Raw genomic sequence first — 18,054 nt, 5'->3', positions numbered from 1 at the left:
TCAAAGAGAAAGTCTGTAATCTAAACAACAGCATCCATTCGTGAAGGGAATAATATTTTGCACAGAAGTTAAGGGCAATATTGAAAATATAGGTACTGAGTCTTTTTATCCAGCTTTTCCAAGAATTATATAATTCATTTTAGCTTATATAATCTAAGTAGTCAGTTGGCATACATTGTGGGGGAGAATTTAGGCAAATAAGAAGGAACTGATGTTTCATGAAATGACTTCAGCCACCCAAACGGATAGTGCTTTCATTCTTAAACATGCTCACTAGACAACCAAGGAAAGCCTCCAGCATAGAAAAGAAACCAAAACAATGAAACTCAAAACACTTGAAGGAGGTCAGACATGGTGGTCCCAGCACCCTGGATGCAAGGGCAGTAGGATCTCTATGAGTTTGAGGCCAGCTTGGTTGATACAGTGAATCCCAGGACAGCAGAGCTACATAGAGACCCTGTCTCAAAAAAACAAGACAAAACAAACAATAAAAAACCTAGGAATAAAACTATCCAGTCATGAGGGTGAGGGAACTACAGTAATATTCTTAAGAAGCCCAGTGCCGTGGTACATGACTTTAATCCCAGCACGGTCTACAAAATGAGTTCCAGGATAGCCAAGGCTATCTGTTACACAAAGAAACCCTGTCTCAAAAACGAGGTGGGAGAACCCAGTAAATATTGAGAAAGAAAACTTGAAACTCGTAAAAATTAAATACATTAGTATCATACATAAATTTGCAGAATATATTCATTCACTAGTTTAAAATAATTATTTGGTACCAAACTACATTTCAACCAAACTAAACCAAACTAAAAAACTTATTACTATCACATGGTTTATAATAAAGTATGAGGAGACCAGTAAGCACTTAAGAAAACATGTTGTGGGTCAAATAACCATATGAGAAAAGCTAGGCAAAATAAAATGATAAACTTTTAATTAAAATAGAGTAGTTAGGAAAGATCTCATGGATAAGGCTCAAAGACAGCCCCAATTTTATATACTAAGTCTTATCACAAAAGTATTTTTAAATTAATTAAATGGAGATTAGAAGGAAATGAAGAATATGAAGCTTCTGCAGGAGAATTGCCTGAATTCCAGGGCAGTCTGGACTGCATACCAAGTATCAAGATAGCTGGAAAAACATAGCAAGATCCTGTCTCAAACGAAATAAGAGAGATTAACGGCATAAAATGAAGAAGCCTCAATAAGTAATTTTAAAAGTTTAATTTTCTTTAATAATTTCTTTGTTTTTAGTGCATTAGTGTTTTGCCTGCATGTATGTCTGTGTAAGGGTGTCATATTAGAGTTACAGACAGTTGTGAACTGCCATGTGTGTGCTGGGAATTGAACCCGGGTCCTCTGGAAGAGCAGTCAGTGCTCTTAACCGCTAAGCCATCTCTCCAGGCCCTAAAAGTTTAATTTGAAAAGCATTTAATTTAAGACTACCAGCTCATTAAGTATCATGGCGATAACAATGTTTACTAACTTGAGAGGAGGAGTATCACAAGTCGTGAGCTACAGTATGAGTTGAAGATCAGCTGGGGCAATTTAGTGTGATCCTACCAAAAACAAAGTAAAAAGAGGGCTAGTACTAGGGACAGTGTTCAGTGTAGAGTGCTGGCCTGGCATCAACAAGGTTCTAAATTCAGCCCCTGGTACTGGATGGGGAAAAACATATGGGAAGGAGTAATATTACCCATCTAATGGCAGACAGATATGTGTCTCCCCACTTGAGACAACAATTGCACTAAGTGAACATTTTTGAATAAAACTATAGGAATATATTCCAAGATCCCCATATCTGAAAACGACAGTACGCAAGTCCACCAAAGACTGTATTCACTTCTTCCATACAAATACTCTGGTGGTTTGAATAAGAATGGCCCCCATAGGTACATATATTGAATGCTTGGTCATCAGGGAGTGGTACTAGTTGGGAGGGATTAGGAGGTGTGGCCTTGTAGGAGAAAAGTGTGTCCCCTGGGGGTAGGCTTTGAGGTTTCAATAGCCCAAGCCAGCCCCCAGGGGCTTTCCCTCTTCCTGTTGCGTGCAGATCCAGTAACTCAAAGCTCCTTCTCCAGCACCATGTCTGCCTGTTTACCACCATGCTTCTTGCCATGATGAAAATAGACTAAACCTCTGAAACTGTAAGCCAGCCCCAATTAAATGCCTTATATTTTAAAAGAGCTGCCATGCTCATGGTATCTCTTCAAAGCAATGAACACTAAGACAAATGCCTATGGTAAGTTCCATTTCCAAATTAGCCCTGGTAAGGAATTAGCAACATTAATAATAAAACAGCACATTGGTAAGAATCAACATTCGTAAAAGTGACATCATTACAATATAAAAAATAGCACCTAATTTAAAATTAAGGACTTTTTTATTTTTAGAATTTCCTGTTTAATATTTCTGAGGTCACAGACAACCATGAATAAAGAAACTGTAGAAAGCAAAACTAAATAAAACTAAATAAAAACAACTATAATTTGGAAATCTGAGGTTGACTGATAACTTGTACCTTCCATGGAAAAGTTTCTCTACTAAATGTCAACTAAGTGGTAGGAGAGAGCTGTATCCACCTTCTTGGAATAGCTTCCATGCAGCTCATGGGCAACATGGCCTACAGAACTTTCTCCTCCATGGGTTAGCGATGAGTCTGTTGATATGTGCATTCATCGTCCAGTTAAAACACAAAACACAAAGCTGTGGTGGTCATTGTTGTCCCTTCTACACTGTTACAAGTCCTCATCTCCTCCACGTGAATGACTTGAGTGCACTTAAGAGATAATCACCATTTTCTACCCCTAGCCTTCAACTTTCTCCTTTTCTGATTTGAAAATCAGATGTTAACAAATAACTCATGTGCATAAAATTGAAAAATAACTGCATGTGTCCAATGAAAAGAATCATAAAATAGCCGAGAAGTTCTTAACGGTACACCTTAAGCTGATCTTGAGTACAGAGAGTCTACAGCTGAAAAACCAGGCAAACAGAAAAAGCAAGGGGGGGGGGGGAATCAAACATAGAACAGGCGGCATGTACAAAAGAAGAATGATGTATTTCTAGTTACCATATTATTATATTCAGATGCTCAATACATAACAATAAAAATTAAAACTAGAAATCATACTCAAACACATACATAACATATACTCACTCAGAAAACATGGCCTATTCAGAGAAAAAAAAAAAATAAGATGGCTCAGCAGGATAAGGCAGTTACTATCAAGCCTGATTTGATCTGGATCCCATCTGGATGAAGGAGAGAACTTGGTGCCAAGGTTTTCTCTGACTTCTAAGCACATACTATGAACATTCCGCTACCCCAACAAACACAAAACAATTAAATAAAAATTTCAAATGTTAAACAATCTGATGACAGAAGAAACAACTCAGTGCTTTATGCACTTGCTGCACAAGCCCAAGGCTCTGAGTATGAACCCCACAACTAATGTAAAAAGCTGGATGCTAAAACACATCTATAATCCCAGTACTCGTATGCAGAAGCTTATGAGCCAGGTAGCCTGATGCACACAGAAGTGAGCAACAAAGAGATCCAGCCACCTCAAACAAGGCAAAACACAGGGGCTGATATCCAAGGCTGTGTTCTGACCACCACACATGTGCCATGATCTATGTGCATTCACCCTTACACACATAGACATGCCCACAACACATTTTCACAAATATGCAAAAACATAAATCAGAATAAGTGTGGTGGCACACACTTACAATCCCAATGCTTAGGCTGAGGCAGGAGAATCACAAGATGAAGGGCTGCCAGGCTATATAGCAATATCCAAAAATATCAGTAAGATGAATAACTCATCTCATATTTCCTTGTAAACATTTACCAAACTTACTGTTGATTTTTTTCATTTAGAGTGTTCATGCCCTGAAGGTCGGAAAGAGGTGTTCTTGGGTTTTTTCGGGTTATACCTAACAAAAGGGGAAAAAAAGTATAAAATATCAACAAATTAGTACAACTTCAAAATACTAAAGAAAAAATTTCTAAAGAGAAGAATTAATAAACTTCGTTTTAAACATATGATAAATGTCAGATACTAAGAGAAGTTGTGTAACTATCACAACTGGAACTTGATTAAATGAACCTAAATAGGAACTTATTAATTTCATTTAAGCATTAACATTAGGAAGTATAAAAGTAAGCAGGTTAAAGACTAAATATATACAAAACTCATGTATTCTGATACTCAAAAACACTGCTAACGTGATCCTTTGTATCACTTTTTGGCAACAAACACACTGCTGATTATCTAGCATACACTTTAGAAATCTATTGATGCTACCTATAAAAACATTCAAAATCAAAGACTATTTCCCCATGGATTATGAATATTTATAGGCTCAGTAAATACAAGGTGATCAATATATATAAATGTTTAAGATACATTGGAAAGGAAATCAAGCATCTTTACAGAAGATCTTCATAAAAAAATATGACACAATCATACAAAGAAAATCCTAAAAAAATATGTTAAAAAATCTGTAAAGTTAATATATTCAGCAAAAATATAGGAAATTACATTGATATTTAGACATCAACTCTATTTCTGTACAGATGTAATAAGTGATCAAAGACTAGTAATTCCACTCATAAAATCAAAATAATGTAAACTTAACAGAATAAGTCAAGATGTCTACATTGAAAATTATAAAATATCACTAAAAGAAACCAAGAGCCAATTAACGGAATGATACCCATGCTCATGATTAGAAAATGTATTTTCAAGATTAAAGACGCTGTTTCCCAGACTGTAGCCATGGTTTTTCTTTTCTTGATATTATTTTAAAAGTATTAAGTTTTCAATTCAGGGAATTCTAACTTATCACTTTTCCTCTACTTTTAGTTCATGCTTATATAGCCTTAAAAACAAAACAAACAACAACAGCAAACAAAAAACAAAAAACCCTTTGCCTATGTTTTTTCTCAAGTTTTCTTATAAATTTACTGGCTTTGAACTTTAAATCGCATGACTCATTTCAAAATAATTTTTCATGACATAAGAGTTCTCTTTTAACAAATGGATACCAAGTTGCTCAACGCCATTGGTTTGTTGAAATAATCCATTATTCCACTAAACTATCTCAGCACCTTGGTAGAAAATCAATACGCCATATTACATACATATGGATCCATTTCTGTACTTTTTATTTGGTTCACAGCTTTCCTTCCATTTCTCTCCCTTTCTGTAACACCTAGTAATACTGAATCCAGGGCTTCATGTATGCTATACAAGAGTCCTAACACTCGACCACTGCCCTACCCCTAGTCCTCCTCAATTCTGTCTGTCTGTCTGTCTCTCTCTCTCTCTCTCTCCCGTCTCCCCTCCTTCCTCCCTTCTCCCTCCACTCCCCCTCTCTCATTTTTGAGAAAACTTTTCCCTAAGTTACTATCTCCTGTCCAAGTTTCCACAGTAAGATGAGATTTTAACTCGGCTACCAAGCCCATCTAACGCAGTTTCCAAAAGAATGAAAATTAGGAGTTGCTTATCTAGGTAGTTCTAAGTTAGGGTCTCCTAGTCAGGTTGTACTAAAGCTGCCAAGCAAGACTGCAGTCATCCTGGGACTAGAATAAAGGATGACTGGCTCTTAGGTCATCCAGCCAGTTGCTAAGGAAGCCCAGCTCCTTATTACCTGTTGGCTGAGGATTTTGGTGGAACTCTGAATGGAGCTGCTCACACAGTGGCTTCCCTCACAGTGATGTAAAAGCTAACAAAGTCATACCAAAAATGGGAATGGTAATCTTTTCTAATATTAGAAGTGACACAGCTGCCATGTACTTTTGTCACACGTACCTACTCTTATAAAATGTGGGAGTGGACTGGCTGCCTCAAATACTATAAATGGCATTTATAAACTCCACATTCCATGTATTTAGGGTTTAAAATGTGATTTTGTATCTTTATTAGGTATCCTACAAGACTGCTAAGGTCACGTTTTAGTTATAAAACAATTTTATAGATTTTTACCTTTCAACTAAGGGCCACCTTAACTAATTCCTTCCTTTCAAATTCCTTTTCTATCTCTTTGTTGTTGTACTAATCTGCCTGTGACCCTGAATACAAGTGGCTATATGAAATATCTTTACCTTGTCTTTACTAAAATGTCTTAACTTATATATATTTGGAGAAAGTCTGTGATAAGATTTTTCATGCAGCCCTTTACAAACTGGGGGCACTTAGTTGCCAGGTTTTAAAAGAAAAGAGTGCAGAATTATGACAACCTTTTTTTTTTTTTTTCCATTTACTGAGATGATCACATACTTTTTCTTTTATAGATGGTTATCACAGTGTGTTAACTTGATTGTTAGCATGTTTTGGATCTTGACTGTCCCTTAAGGCCACCACATTAAAAGTTTGGTTCTGTAGAATGTTTTAAAGAAGCTGGGCTGGTAGTAGGTAGTAGGGTCATTATCAGTGCATGCACAAAGGTGGTTCTGGGACTCCAGCCTCTTCTCGTTTCTTAGCCTTCAAGTGAGCTTTGTTCTGCTACATGCTTGCCTCATAATACACTGCCTTTAAACTAAAGCAACAGTATAAACAAACATATTACAGACTATTATTTGCTTTCTATATCACTTCTTTTTAGCTCACAGAATCATTTGATTTATTTTCTTTTTAAAGGCTTAACATACTGTTTTTCCTAGATTCTTAAGGTGAAAGCTTCAATTATTATTTTAGTGATAAAAAAATGTAATGTAAAAGTTTAAGGGCTGGAGAGATGGCTCAAATAGTTAAGAGCACTTACTGCTCTAAAAGACAAGTGAATTCAATTCCCAGCACCCACATGAGATAGTTCAAAAATGCCTCTAACTCCAGCTCCAAGGGATCTGACACTCTCTTCTGGCTTCCGAAAGCACCTGTATACATGTGGCATGCATGCACACATGCACATACACACACTTCTAAATAAAAATAAATAAATATTAAAAATAATAAAAAATTACATTTTTCCTTTCATACATTTTCAATGCATTCTACAGTTGTAGTGTGCCAGGATTATGCAACAGTAGTACCAAAATACTTTAAAGCTGCAACTGCATGTAACTGCAGTGGAAATTAAAATACATACATAAAATGAATGACGGCATCAGTATGCAGAAATTAGGGAACTGACAATGCATAATGTCTTCATGCAACCTATGCTGAAATCAGACCCATAAACTACAATATTATCTAGTCTGCAGTTGCCAGGCTCAATCATGAAGAAACAAACAAAACAACTGAACTACATGCAACTACTTTAGAATTAAGTACAGTTCACTTAAGCTGTCCTCAAAAGATTTGTAGACTGTTTTGAAAGACTGAGGATACAAAACTGAGCAATTGGAATGATGACTGTATATCACTGGAAATAATAACAGTAATTAATAAGAGATTTTAAAGACATCTTTTAAAAGCTACTTACCTTTATTCTTACTACAAGAAAAAAATATATTTTTTTTTCTCAAAATACATTATACATTTTCTTATACCAATACAGTGAAAAAGAACTCACTGCAATTATTTTTTAGCACTTCTACTTTAATTGTTCTTTTATTAAGTAACTCCAGGAAACTCTAGTAAAAGTAGTAACCTAAACGTGTGGCAATTTATTAAATGCACAAAGCAGACTTTGAGTAAATTTAGTCTACTACACACAAACGGCTTAGTTTTCTGAAGAACTCATTTACTATCACAATAGGAGTGAGCCCAAGCATTGTAACCACACAGCAGATAAGAGAACCTATTTGCATGCAGACTAGCAAAGAGCCAGGAAAGAAATGGAGACCAAGTGCATCTTTTACATCAATTTTAGACATAAACAGACATGTGTTCTCATTTTCTCTATGCTAAAACACTGGTGTGGTGGTTTCTTTTAGACACAGAAAGTCTGAGTTAAATGTTGCACTCAACTTAAATGGATCCCTTAACAACATTGCTTATGCAGGACTCACACATAAGCAAGTACAAAATTTAGCCAGATAATGAGGAAACTTTTGGGGAATGTTGACTATCATGATTACTGTGATAATTTCATGAGTTTCTATATATGTAAGATTTACCAAATTGTTCTCTTTTATTGTACATTTGAGTAAAACTTCCAAAAAGCACTAGGAGAAAAAGTACTATTCATTTTTCTAGAATGAGTCAGATACTTTCAAGACAAAAATGGAAACCAATTTAGTGATACAACCTAAATAATTAACAATGTGGGCAAACAGGAGTCACCCACATTTAACAGGTATATCAGCAATTTCAAGAGAAAGCACTAGAGTCTAATAAAGGACTGGGAAGGTCATGCTGCCTATGCAATCTGCATGCTACCCTCATGAATGCTCTTGATTTCCATTTCCAAATAGATGTGACAACACAGAGTTTATGAGGGTTTGCAGCCTTACTGTTCTTCTCTTCCTTGCACCTCTGCAGAATCTCTAAGCTCCTCTGGTGGACTGGGTGTTGGAGAAAGCTAATACTATCCATACTTTTCAAAATTGCACATGGCGTTGTATCATCGTGTCCTTGAGAAGTAAAACAAAACAAAACCAAAGAAGAAAGAAAAAGACATTATTTAAGCCCAAACCAGTAAGAGAATCAAATACAATGGTGCCAACTCTCTTAATATATTTTAAAACATAGGATAATGTGACTGATTTTCCCCAACTAAATATTCTTTTCAGATATACAAAATGTCTGTTTTATTAATCAACGTATTCTGAGTTAATGCCATATGAAAAATTCTACATTAAAGTTTATGGAACATTTCATACAGGTTCTATTATTGGGTTGTTCTTCAAAAATTATCCCTTTCTGAAATATCTTTAGCATGTAGTTGGCAACATTGATAGAATATGAGAGAAATTATACCCAGACAGTTTACAAAATAACTTAACAGTTCTTTTGCATATCTGGCAATCAACCACACTTGTAAATAGTCTATCAAATGTATAAGTCTAAGTAGTAAATAAATCACCAAAGAGTAGGAACTTGAACAAAAAATAGCTGGGGAATCTATACCTCACCACTGAAAAAGGAGATAAAAGTGAATTACTACCAGGAAAGAAAAGACACAAGACCAAAGCCCCAGATGAAAGTTAACCAAGTGAGTCATTCTAGCAATAAGGCAAGGGAACAGGGCAGCTTCCGGAGCATAAGTATCAGTGAAAAAAATTATTTAAGGTAGAATATAGAGTTTCCATATTTCAAAAGAGATAGACTCTGAGTGTCCCTCAGAGATTACCTTAAGAGATATGGAATAATGGTTACATTGAACAATTTTGCCTCAAAAAAAATGCAAACTATATAACCTAGGAACATATTAAGTGTTACATAATGAACTAAAGGCCGATTAGTACACTTTATCATAGAATTAGGAATGAGTCTCAATGTCATAAATTACAAACAGTTCTCAATATAGTCATTTTAAAGCTCAAATATTAAAAAAAAACTCCTTGCACAGCATTTTTTCATCTCAATAAAATTCTCTAAGCTAGGCTTCTAAGTTCAGAAAATACTATCCATACATATAAGAAAAAAAAACCACAATCTTGTTAATCATCAGATAGTACATAAAAATAGAAAGCTTTTTAAAATGATAAAATCTACATCAAGAATTTTATCAAACTGATAAAAATGAATAAAATAATTTAGTGGAGAAATTATAATCTTATAATTAATCAGATACATAAAAGTAGCAGACTTTTAAAGTGTAAGTCCACTTCAAACATTTTAACAGGCTGACAGTAAAAAGTAACTTTTTTAAATGGATCAGTTAGCCAAGATGAGAATCGATAATTGAAAATGTTTAATATTTTTTAAAACACAGCTTGTGATCATGTCACTGTGACAAAATATATTAGTAGAAATACTTAATTTCAATTATTACCAGTAATTACACTTGCTGGCTAAGTATCAGAATAGCCTGTACTTAAACTGACAATCAAATAAAGTGGACAAGTTTGGAGAGAAGAGAAAGATGACAATGTATGGTCTACTGAATCAATTGATAATTTAATAATATACTAGAAATAATTCAAGAATATGTAAAAACTTTTGTGTGAAAAAATAATTATTAAAATCCACTAAATTACTGTGTAGAATTTTAAGAAAATTAAATATTACTTTCTCCATTGTACTCCGTTTTCCATTTGATCTAACTATTATACCAGTGTCACTGCACTATTTTCCATTCGATCAAATATACTATACCAGCATCACTCAGGTATTTTTGTATCTTTGTAGCTTTGTGATTCAGTGCCACATTTAGTCTAATGTTTTTTAATAACCTGTGTCCTATTTCTTTCATTTGACTTCTAAACCTTTTAAAAACATTTTTAACTGCTTTAACATTATTTTCCAGACTATAACAAAATTTTTACACCTTAAAATTATATTCTTCTTGCTTGTTGTGTATAGTAATTCCCTAAGATGACTTGATTGTTCCAAGATAATTTATAAATATATTTTCAATGGAGGTTATTTTTTAAAGTATCACATAAACTGTGTTTTTGAAGGATTACATTTATTTCAGTTATTGTTTCATTTGTTTGGGGGACAGTATACAAATTTTTGAAGCAAATCTTCTGTTTTTGTTTTTTCAGTCAAGGGAGCTTAGGCTGAGCTCGAATTCAAAGCAACCGTAGTGTCTCTGTGTCCTGGGTGCTACACTACATTATGTACTAGCACATAATCCAAGTCCAGACCCACACTTACAGGAATCTACCTAAAGTTCACCAGATTAAAGTTCTTATTGCTTCCCTATGTAAGGCCAGTGGATATAGTTTTTCAAAAGCCTTTTTAATTACAGAAAAATTTAAGCTTTCAACCCTCTGAACCACCAGGCAGGAACTTCATGATCCAAGCTGCGCTGTACCATTCACACCCGAGGCCAGATCTCTGAACCTACATTTTTATTATGGCAGATCCCAAGCCTCAAGACTCCTCCTGTCTCACATTGCCTGGGCAAATCTCTAAACCCCTAGAGCTCAACTGATCCTCCTGCCTAATGTTCCTTAATAGCAAGGACTCTAAGTGTGTTCTACCATATTCGGCTACTTGAGTCCAGGTTTATTAAGTATTCTGCTTGATGAGTTTAAACAAATGTTTGTATCCATGTAAGCCTGAACCCAGATATAGAACATTTCATCCCTTCCAAAGTTATTTTATCACCTTTCCTATCGCTACTACCCTTGCCACTGACACTACCAGAGGCAATCATATTCTGATCTTTCCCTATACATTACCTTGCATGTTTCTAAACCAAATGAACTAATATTGCTGCCTTTTTGCTCAGTAATTTTAAAAATTTACAAACTATGAGAATCACCGTGGCAGGAATATGTCATGATCTGTTCATGTTCTTCCACTGATGTGCATGAGGGAGTTAAGAGTAAATGCACTGAGGGGCTGGAGAGATGGTTAAGAGCCATCTCAGTGCTCTTCCAGTGGACCCAGGTTCCCTAGCACGCACATGGCAGCTCACACTGTGTAACTCTAGTTTTAGGAGGTCCGACACTCTCACACAAACAAATGTGCAGGCAAGATACCAATACATATAAAATAAAAATAATTTTAAGAAAGAATAAATGAACAATAAACATTCATTTTGTGTTTGTATATACTTTACTGAACCATAATTCACATGACACAATTCACTATGCAAACTGCAAGTCAACAGTTTTTAGTATAACAAACAATGCTATACACCATCACTACAATATACTTAAAAATATGTTTATCATACCAAAAGGGGAAACAGAATAGGCAGAGGTAGTCGTTGAAAAGAAGGAACAAAGTAGGAGAGGAAGCGCAGAGAGAAATAAGGGTGGAGATCAGACCTGGGAAAGTAGGGTCAGGAAGATAAAAGGCCTGCAAAGAAAAGAACAATTATGGGTGGGGTATCTCTGTGAAAAGCTGGAGACCTAAGTCAGAGTAGGCTTCTGGGAGGATATGAGGGAGATGCTAACTGAGACTTCTAGTAGCAGGGGCCATGGAGACTGAAGAGGACACCTTGTGGAAGGAGGGGAACATCAACTCACGCACAAACACTTCAACCCAAAATTTACCCTGCCTACAAGCCATGCAGGGATAAAGGCAGCAGATAGAGCAGAGATTGAGGGAATGTCTGACCGATGCCTGGCCCAACCCAAGATCCATTCCACGGAAGAGAGCCAATCTCTGACATTATTAAAAATACTCTGCTATGCTTGCAGACCGAAGCCTAGCAGAGCTGTCCTGTGAGAGGCTCTACCCAGCAGCAGTTCGAAACAGATGCTGAGACTCAGCCAAACATTGGGTGTTATTTAGGGAGTCTTGTGGAAAAGTAGGGGGAAGGAGAAAAGCACCTAGACGTGACAGGAGCTCCACAAAAAGAGCAAACTAACCAGGGCCCGGGGGGGTTGTGGAGGCTGATGCACCAACCAAAGACCACGCACAAACTGGGCCTATGCCCCCTACACATATATAGGCAATGGATAGCTCAGGCTTCATGTGGGTTCTCCAGTTAGGGGAGCAGGGGCTGTCCCCAACATGGACTCTGTTGCTAGCTTTTTGATCACCACCCCCTGGCTGCCTCACCAGGCCACAGGGGATATGCTCAGCCTTGATGCAACTTGATGAACTGGGGTGGGTAGGTAGGAGGGGGCTCCTCTTTTCTGAAGAATAGCTTGGGATGGGGGAGGGGAGAAGAAGGAAGGCATGGGACTGAGAGGAGAAGAGGGAAGGGGCTATGACTGGGATATAAAGTGAATAAGTAAATGAAAATGGAAAAAAAAAATGTGGCACACATTTACCAGAAATTCATTTCTTTTATGAGTAGCATTCCACTGTATGTATATGCCAAATTAATAATTACTAATATAATTTCTAAACTATAAGCCAGAATTCAATTTTCTATTCCTTCAGGAGTCAGTATTTGTTGTTTGTACTTTTCTGTCATTATTTCCATTTCAACTAGTTTCTAATTTCTTGTTCTTAACCATAGAAATAATCATATTTTAACTTCTATAACTTCAACAGACTTGTCCCCTTCCGTTCATTACTCAAGTTAGTAATTTGGGCCTTGTAGCCAGTCAATTTTGCTTATTTTTGTTACATTTTTCTGGTTTTGCTTGTTTTGCTGTTGTTGTTGTTTTGGTTTTAGGTTTTTTTGGAGGGTTGTTTGTTTGATAAGTTGGTTTTGGGTTTTTGAGACAGAGTTTCTCTGTGTAGCCTTGGCGGTCCTGGACTCGCTTTGTAGGCCCGGGTGGCCTCAAACTCACAGCAATCTACCTGCCTCTGCCGCCCAGAATGCTGGGATTACAGGCATGCGCTACCTCATCCAGATGCTTTGCTTGTTTTTTTAATTCTGTACTAATTTTTTCCCAATCTAGTCTACAATGTCCTGCTTACACAGTTTTTATCCTTGTATCTAAACCTCCTTAGAAACAGTAGAACACTGGGTTATTGGCCTGAAGTCTTGTTTTATAATACAAGTGTTTTGATGCTATAAGCCTTTCTATAAGCACTCCTTGAGCTATATTCTATAAGTCGCGATTGTCTCCTAGCAGTGTGTAAAACACCTGTATCATGCATAAACTTATATAACCAATAATCATTTTCAGGCAAGGCTTCTACTGTCCACCATCCAACAAACAATGCATGGCAGGACATAAACTAACCAACCAGGGACAAGTATAGACTATGTTTGTTTGTTATCTCCAGCTCAAAGTATCTTCTACCTTTTCTTATTATTTCTTTCTTGATCTCCTTGTTATGTTGAAGGATGTTATTTGCTTTCTACATAGTAAGACATTTTTTGTTCTTTACTTTCATTATTACTGCCCTCCTTTTAAATAACCCTTTTTTTTTTTTTACTATTTAGTTAACAGTTGACATGACAATTATAATTAAAGTACTAATTTCTAAAACTCTAGTCCAAATTAAAAAAATTTTCAGTTGCACAAAAAGTGGCCCCTATCTCTTTCTTTACACTGTTACTATCAAATAAGTTATATCTTTTTTTTTTTCTATTTTGGGGTTTTTGTTTGTATGTTTTTCAAGACAAAGTTTCTCTGTGTAGCCTTCCCTGTCCTGGACTGGCTTTGTAGACCAGCTGGCCTCGAACTCACAGCGATTCACCTGCCTCTGCCTCCCGAGTGCTGGGATTAAAAGCGTGCACCACCATCGCCCAGCTGTAAGTTATATCTTTTAAACAGTATGACCATCGGCATAAAATTACAATTATTACTTTAAACAGCTATCTCCTGAGTATTAGAATATGTAAAAAAAATATTTATTCCATCTTTTTTTTAGTTAACTATAATGGTCCTCTTCTCTTTTTTACTAATGTTTCTAAAAAAAATTTTTTTGTTTTATTTCTATGTGTGTGTTTATTTCTGTGTATATGTGCACATGTGAGTGCAATTCCCTCTGAGGCCAGAAGAGGGTATTTGATTTCCCCCTAGAGCTGGAGTTGCCAGAGGTTGTGAGACTATTAACATGGATGCTGGGAACTGAACTCAGGTGGCTCTGGGAAATCAGCAAGTGCATTTACAGCTGAGCCATCTCTTCAGGCCATTACTATCATTTTAACCATTTCAATCATAAGAATTCCTTTTCATATTTCCTATGGGAATATGGTGGTTTGAATAGGAATGGTCCCAATAGGCTCATATGACTGAATACTTGGGGATCAGGAAATAGGACTATTTGATAGGGAATAGGAGGCGTGGCCTTGTGGGAGTACATGTGGCCTGTTGGAGGAAGTGTGTCACTGAAGAGAGGGGAGTTTTGGGGTTTCAAATACTCAAGGTAGGCCCAGTGTTTCTCTCTTTCTGCTGTCTGTCCATCCAGATGTAGAACTCTCAGCTACCTCCCCAGCACCATGTCTGCCTCCTCATTGGTATGCCTCTGGCCATGGCAATAACAGACTAAGTCTCTGAAACTGTAACCCAACCTCAATTAAGTGTTTTCCTTTATCAGAGTTGCTGTGGTCACAGTGTCCCTTCACAGCAAGAGAACACCGACTACTAAAACAGTGGGAAAGTCTGCTAATAAAGTCACTTAGGATTTATTTTTCTAAGGACTATCTTTTTGCTTCTCTTGTTGAATTTTTGTTTTGCTTTGTTTTGTCTTTGAGATAATGGTGGTTCTGGAATTCACTATGTAGTCTATGCAGGCCTGGAGTTTCAAGAGATCTGCCTACATCTGCCTCCCAAGTGCTGGGATTAAAGGCATGCACCACCAAGCCTGGTTATGTCTAGGAATATACTTAACCACTATCTTTCTGAAAGACATTTTGCATTTGAAGGAAGTAGAGCTATTTATTATAGCTCTTTCCTTCAACATTTTGAATATGTAATATTCTATTACCTTCTGTGCAGTGAAGTCTGATGAAAAAAACCATTTGTTTAATCTAGGTCCTTTATATATAACAATCATTTTCCTACTACCATTTGCTATTCATATTCTCTGTCTCTTTTATTTCATGTTTTTAACTACATTTATTCAGGGAGTGGGGATGCACATTTGCCATGGCCTGTCAAGGTCAGAGGACAACTTGCAGGAGTTATCCTTTCCCTCCTGTAGGTCTCAGAGACAGAACTCTGTCATCAGACTTGGCAGGAAGTGCTATCTGTTAAGCCATCTAGCCAGCCCATCTCTAGATAGTTTATGACATGCCTGTTTGGATATCTTTGAACCTATCTTACTTGTCATGATTGATGACCTAGAATCTGTGGATTAATTTGTCAAGTATACAAAAACATACATTTAGTAACTTAAAGGTATATGTGATTTATCAGATATGAAACATCATTGTAGAGTGTCAAGAAAAAAAGAACAAAATAAAAAGTATTATCATGGCAGAATACTAGCAAGAAATGGCTTACCACTTTTTCTCTGAACGTGTCTTTTCCCAGCTTCCCTGAAAGCAACCACGGCTCTGAAAAACGCTCGCAGAACTGCCCATCGGAAAACAGCTACAGGATCAATTCCAGTCATCCCAGAAACAAAGGCATTTCTGCTGCTTCTCAGAAGAGCCACAATGTCTGGACGCATATGATCTGTATTTTTTTCCCGAAAATCCTATGAAAAAAGTACTAATGTTATTTGTAAAAAAAGACTATTAAAATGAAGAAGATAATAGGTTTGAATGGTGGATGAACAGAGATTATAGAACTGAATTTCATTCAATGATAAAAGAACTGAAAATGTAATGGCAGCAGCCAGTTGGTATTTTATAAACATCTGAGGCTGCACAGAGAATAATACAGAAGAATGAAGTCTCTTTCTTATTTTTTTATACTTATAATTTATATACTTTTCTAGTATCCGCTATTCTGCTAATAGTTTGTTTTATCATATATTAAAATGGAACTAACATTAGACTTTGATTTCATTGGGTTTTGGTGGTGTTTGTTTTGAAACAGGCTATCATTATGTTGCTCTGGCTGGGGCATCAGGCTGGCTTTGAACTCAAGAGAGACCCTACTACCCCAGCCTCTGAAGCACTAGGATTAGAGGTATGTGCCACCACTCCCAGAAGCTTTACCGGTTTCTTTATGGTTCTTTTTATTGTGTTAACTTCTGATCTTCATCATGTCCATCTTTCATTTGAGTTCAATGTACTCTTTTCCAAGTTTTTTTAGATGAAATCTGATATAATTACTTTTCAACTTTTTACCCAAATTTCTTGTCAAGCATTTCTCTTAAATGATTTAAGTGGATTAGACAAACTTTAAAACAGTGTATTTCTAACTATTCAGTTGAAACTATGTCTTAATAAAATGGCAAGTAATTTTAATTGTGATTTTCTGAATTGATTCATCAACTAATTAGAAGAATTCTGATTAATATATAAATACGCAGTAACTGCCTACGTTATTGTTATGGCAAGCAACTGGGTCAACTGTTTTTAAAGTGCTGCGAAATTTGTCTGTTTGATATTTGTGTGTGTACCCTGTGGCACAACACTGGATTGTCTACAGCTACCTTGATTTAGTTATAGCTTTCTGCAGTGCTAGGAATTAAACTGAGAGCATCACACATGCTACACAAGAACTCTGCCACATTCTCAACCCTAAAGCTACTTTTGGTCTCTTTCTGCTTCCTATAGTTGGGATCAAAATTGCTTGATGTAAACAACTTTTGATTAACATTTCATGAACTGGACACTTTTATCATTGTAAAATATCCCTGTTACCTCACGTAATATCTCTATCATGTATCTAGTTTCTTCAATGAGTATGTAATTACACCTTTTAAATCATCTTTTAGTTTGAATCTACACGATAACATAAACATCACGGAAACAGGTGGGTGTGTATACGGTATGATAAATGTCCCCTGAGTCTTCGTTCCCAGCTGGTGGCGGTGTCTGGGTAGGCTCACGAGGTGTAGTCTTGCTGTAGTATGTTTATGCCACTGGAGACAGGCTTTGAGTTTAAAGACACACCATTTCAGCCAGGCCTGGTGGTGCACACCTTTAATCCCAGCACATGGGAGACAGAGACAGATGGATTGCTGTGAGTTCAAGGCCAGCCTGTCTACAAAGCGAGTCCAAGACAGCCAAGGCTACACAGAGAAACCCTATCTCAAAAAAACAAAAAACAAAAAACAAAAACAAAACAAAGCAAAAAAAGATAGCTCACAATTACCTAATAGTGCTTAAAAAAGAAAAAAAGAAACAAATGAAGTATGAAGATGAACAATGAGGTTGAGACACAGATTATCAGTTCTTCTAGATTTAAAAAGTTCACTAGAATGGACTGATAGATTCATCTGTACAAGGAAACCAGAAGAAATATTATCTAAAATGGTAACATACTGAAAAGCAGATCTCAATTCTAGTTCTATCCTTACAAAATGTCTCCAAAGACTACTGATCCAGAGCCTACAAAAACTACAGGAGAGGGACTACCAGATATAGTAACCATACATCTGACGGAAGAGTTTGGGGATGGTGCTGTTTAACAAACAACTTTTACATATATAAAATTGTCAAAAAAATTTACATGTCCTATATTTTAAAACATATACCTCTGCTCTAAAACCACATTGAATA

At 36.3% G+C, this 18,054-nt stretch overlaps 1 protein-coding gene across 1 annotated transcript in view; it reads right to left on the bottom strand.

The window, feature by feature from the left end:
• Positions 1-18,054, bottom strand: part of Myo9a (myosin IXA) — a 171,134-nt gene that overhangs the window by 70,669 nt on the left and 82,411 nt on the right. Inside the window, exons 14-16 of the mRNA XM_051156589.1 lie at positions 15,881-16,076; positions 8,414-8,533; positions 3,873-3,948 (exon numbers count right to left, since the gene is read on the bottom strand). Of these exons, the coding sequence (XP_051012546.1) occupies positions 3,873-3,948; positions 8,414-8,533; positions 15,881-16,076 (392 nt within the window). The remainder of the gene's footprint in view (positions 1-3,872; positions 3,949-8,413; positions 8,534-15,880; positions 16,077-18,054) is intronic.

Source organism: Acomys russatus, chromosome 14 (genome assembly GCF_903995435.1).
Source record: "Acomys russatus chromosome 14, mAcoRus1.1, whole genome shotgun sequence".
NCBI lineage: Eukaryota > Metazoa > Chordata > Mammalia > Rodentia > Muridae > Acomys > Acomys russatus.
Note: the sequence above shows the minus strand (reverse complement) of the source record. Positions and strands in the feature narration are given on the sequence as shown.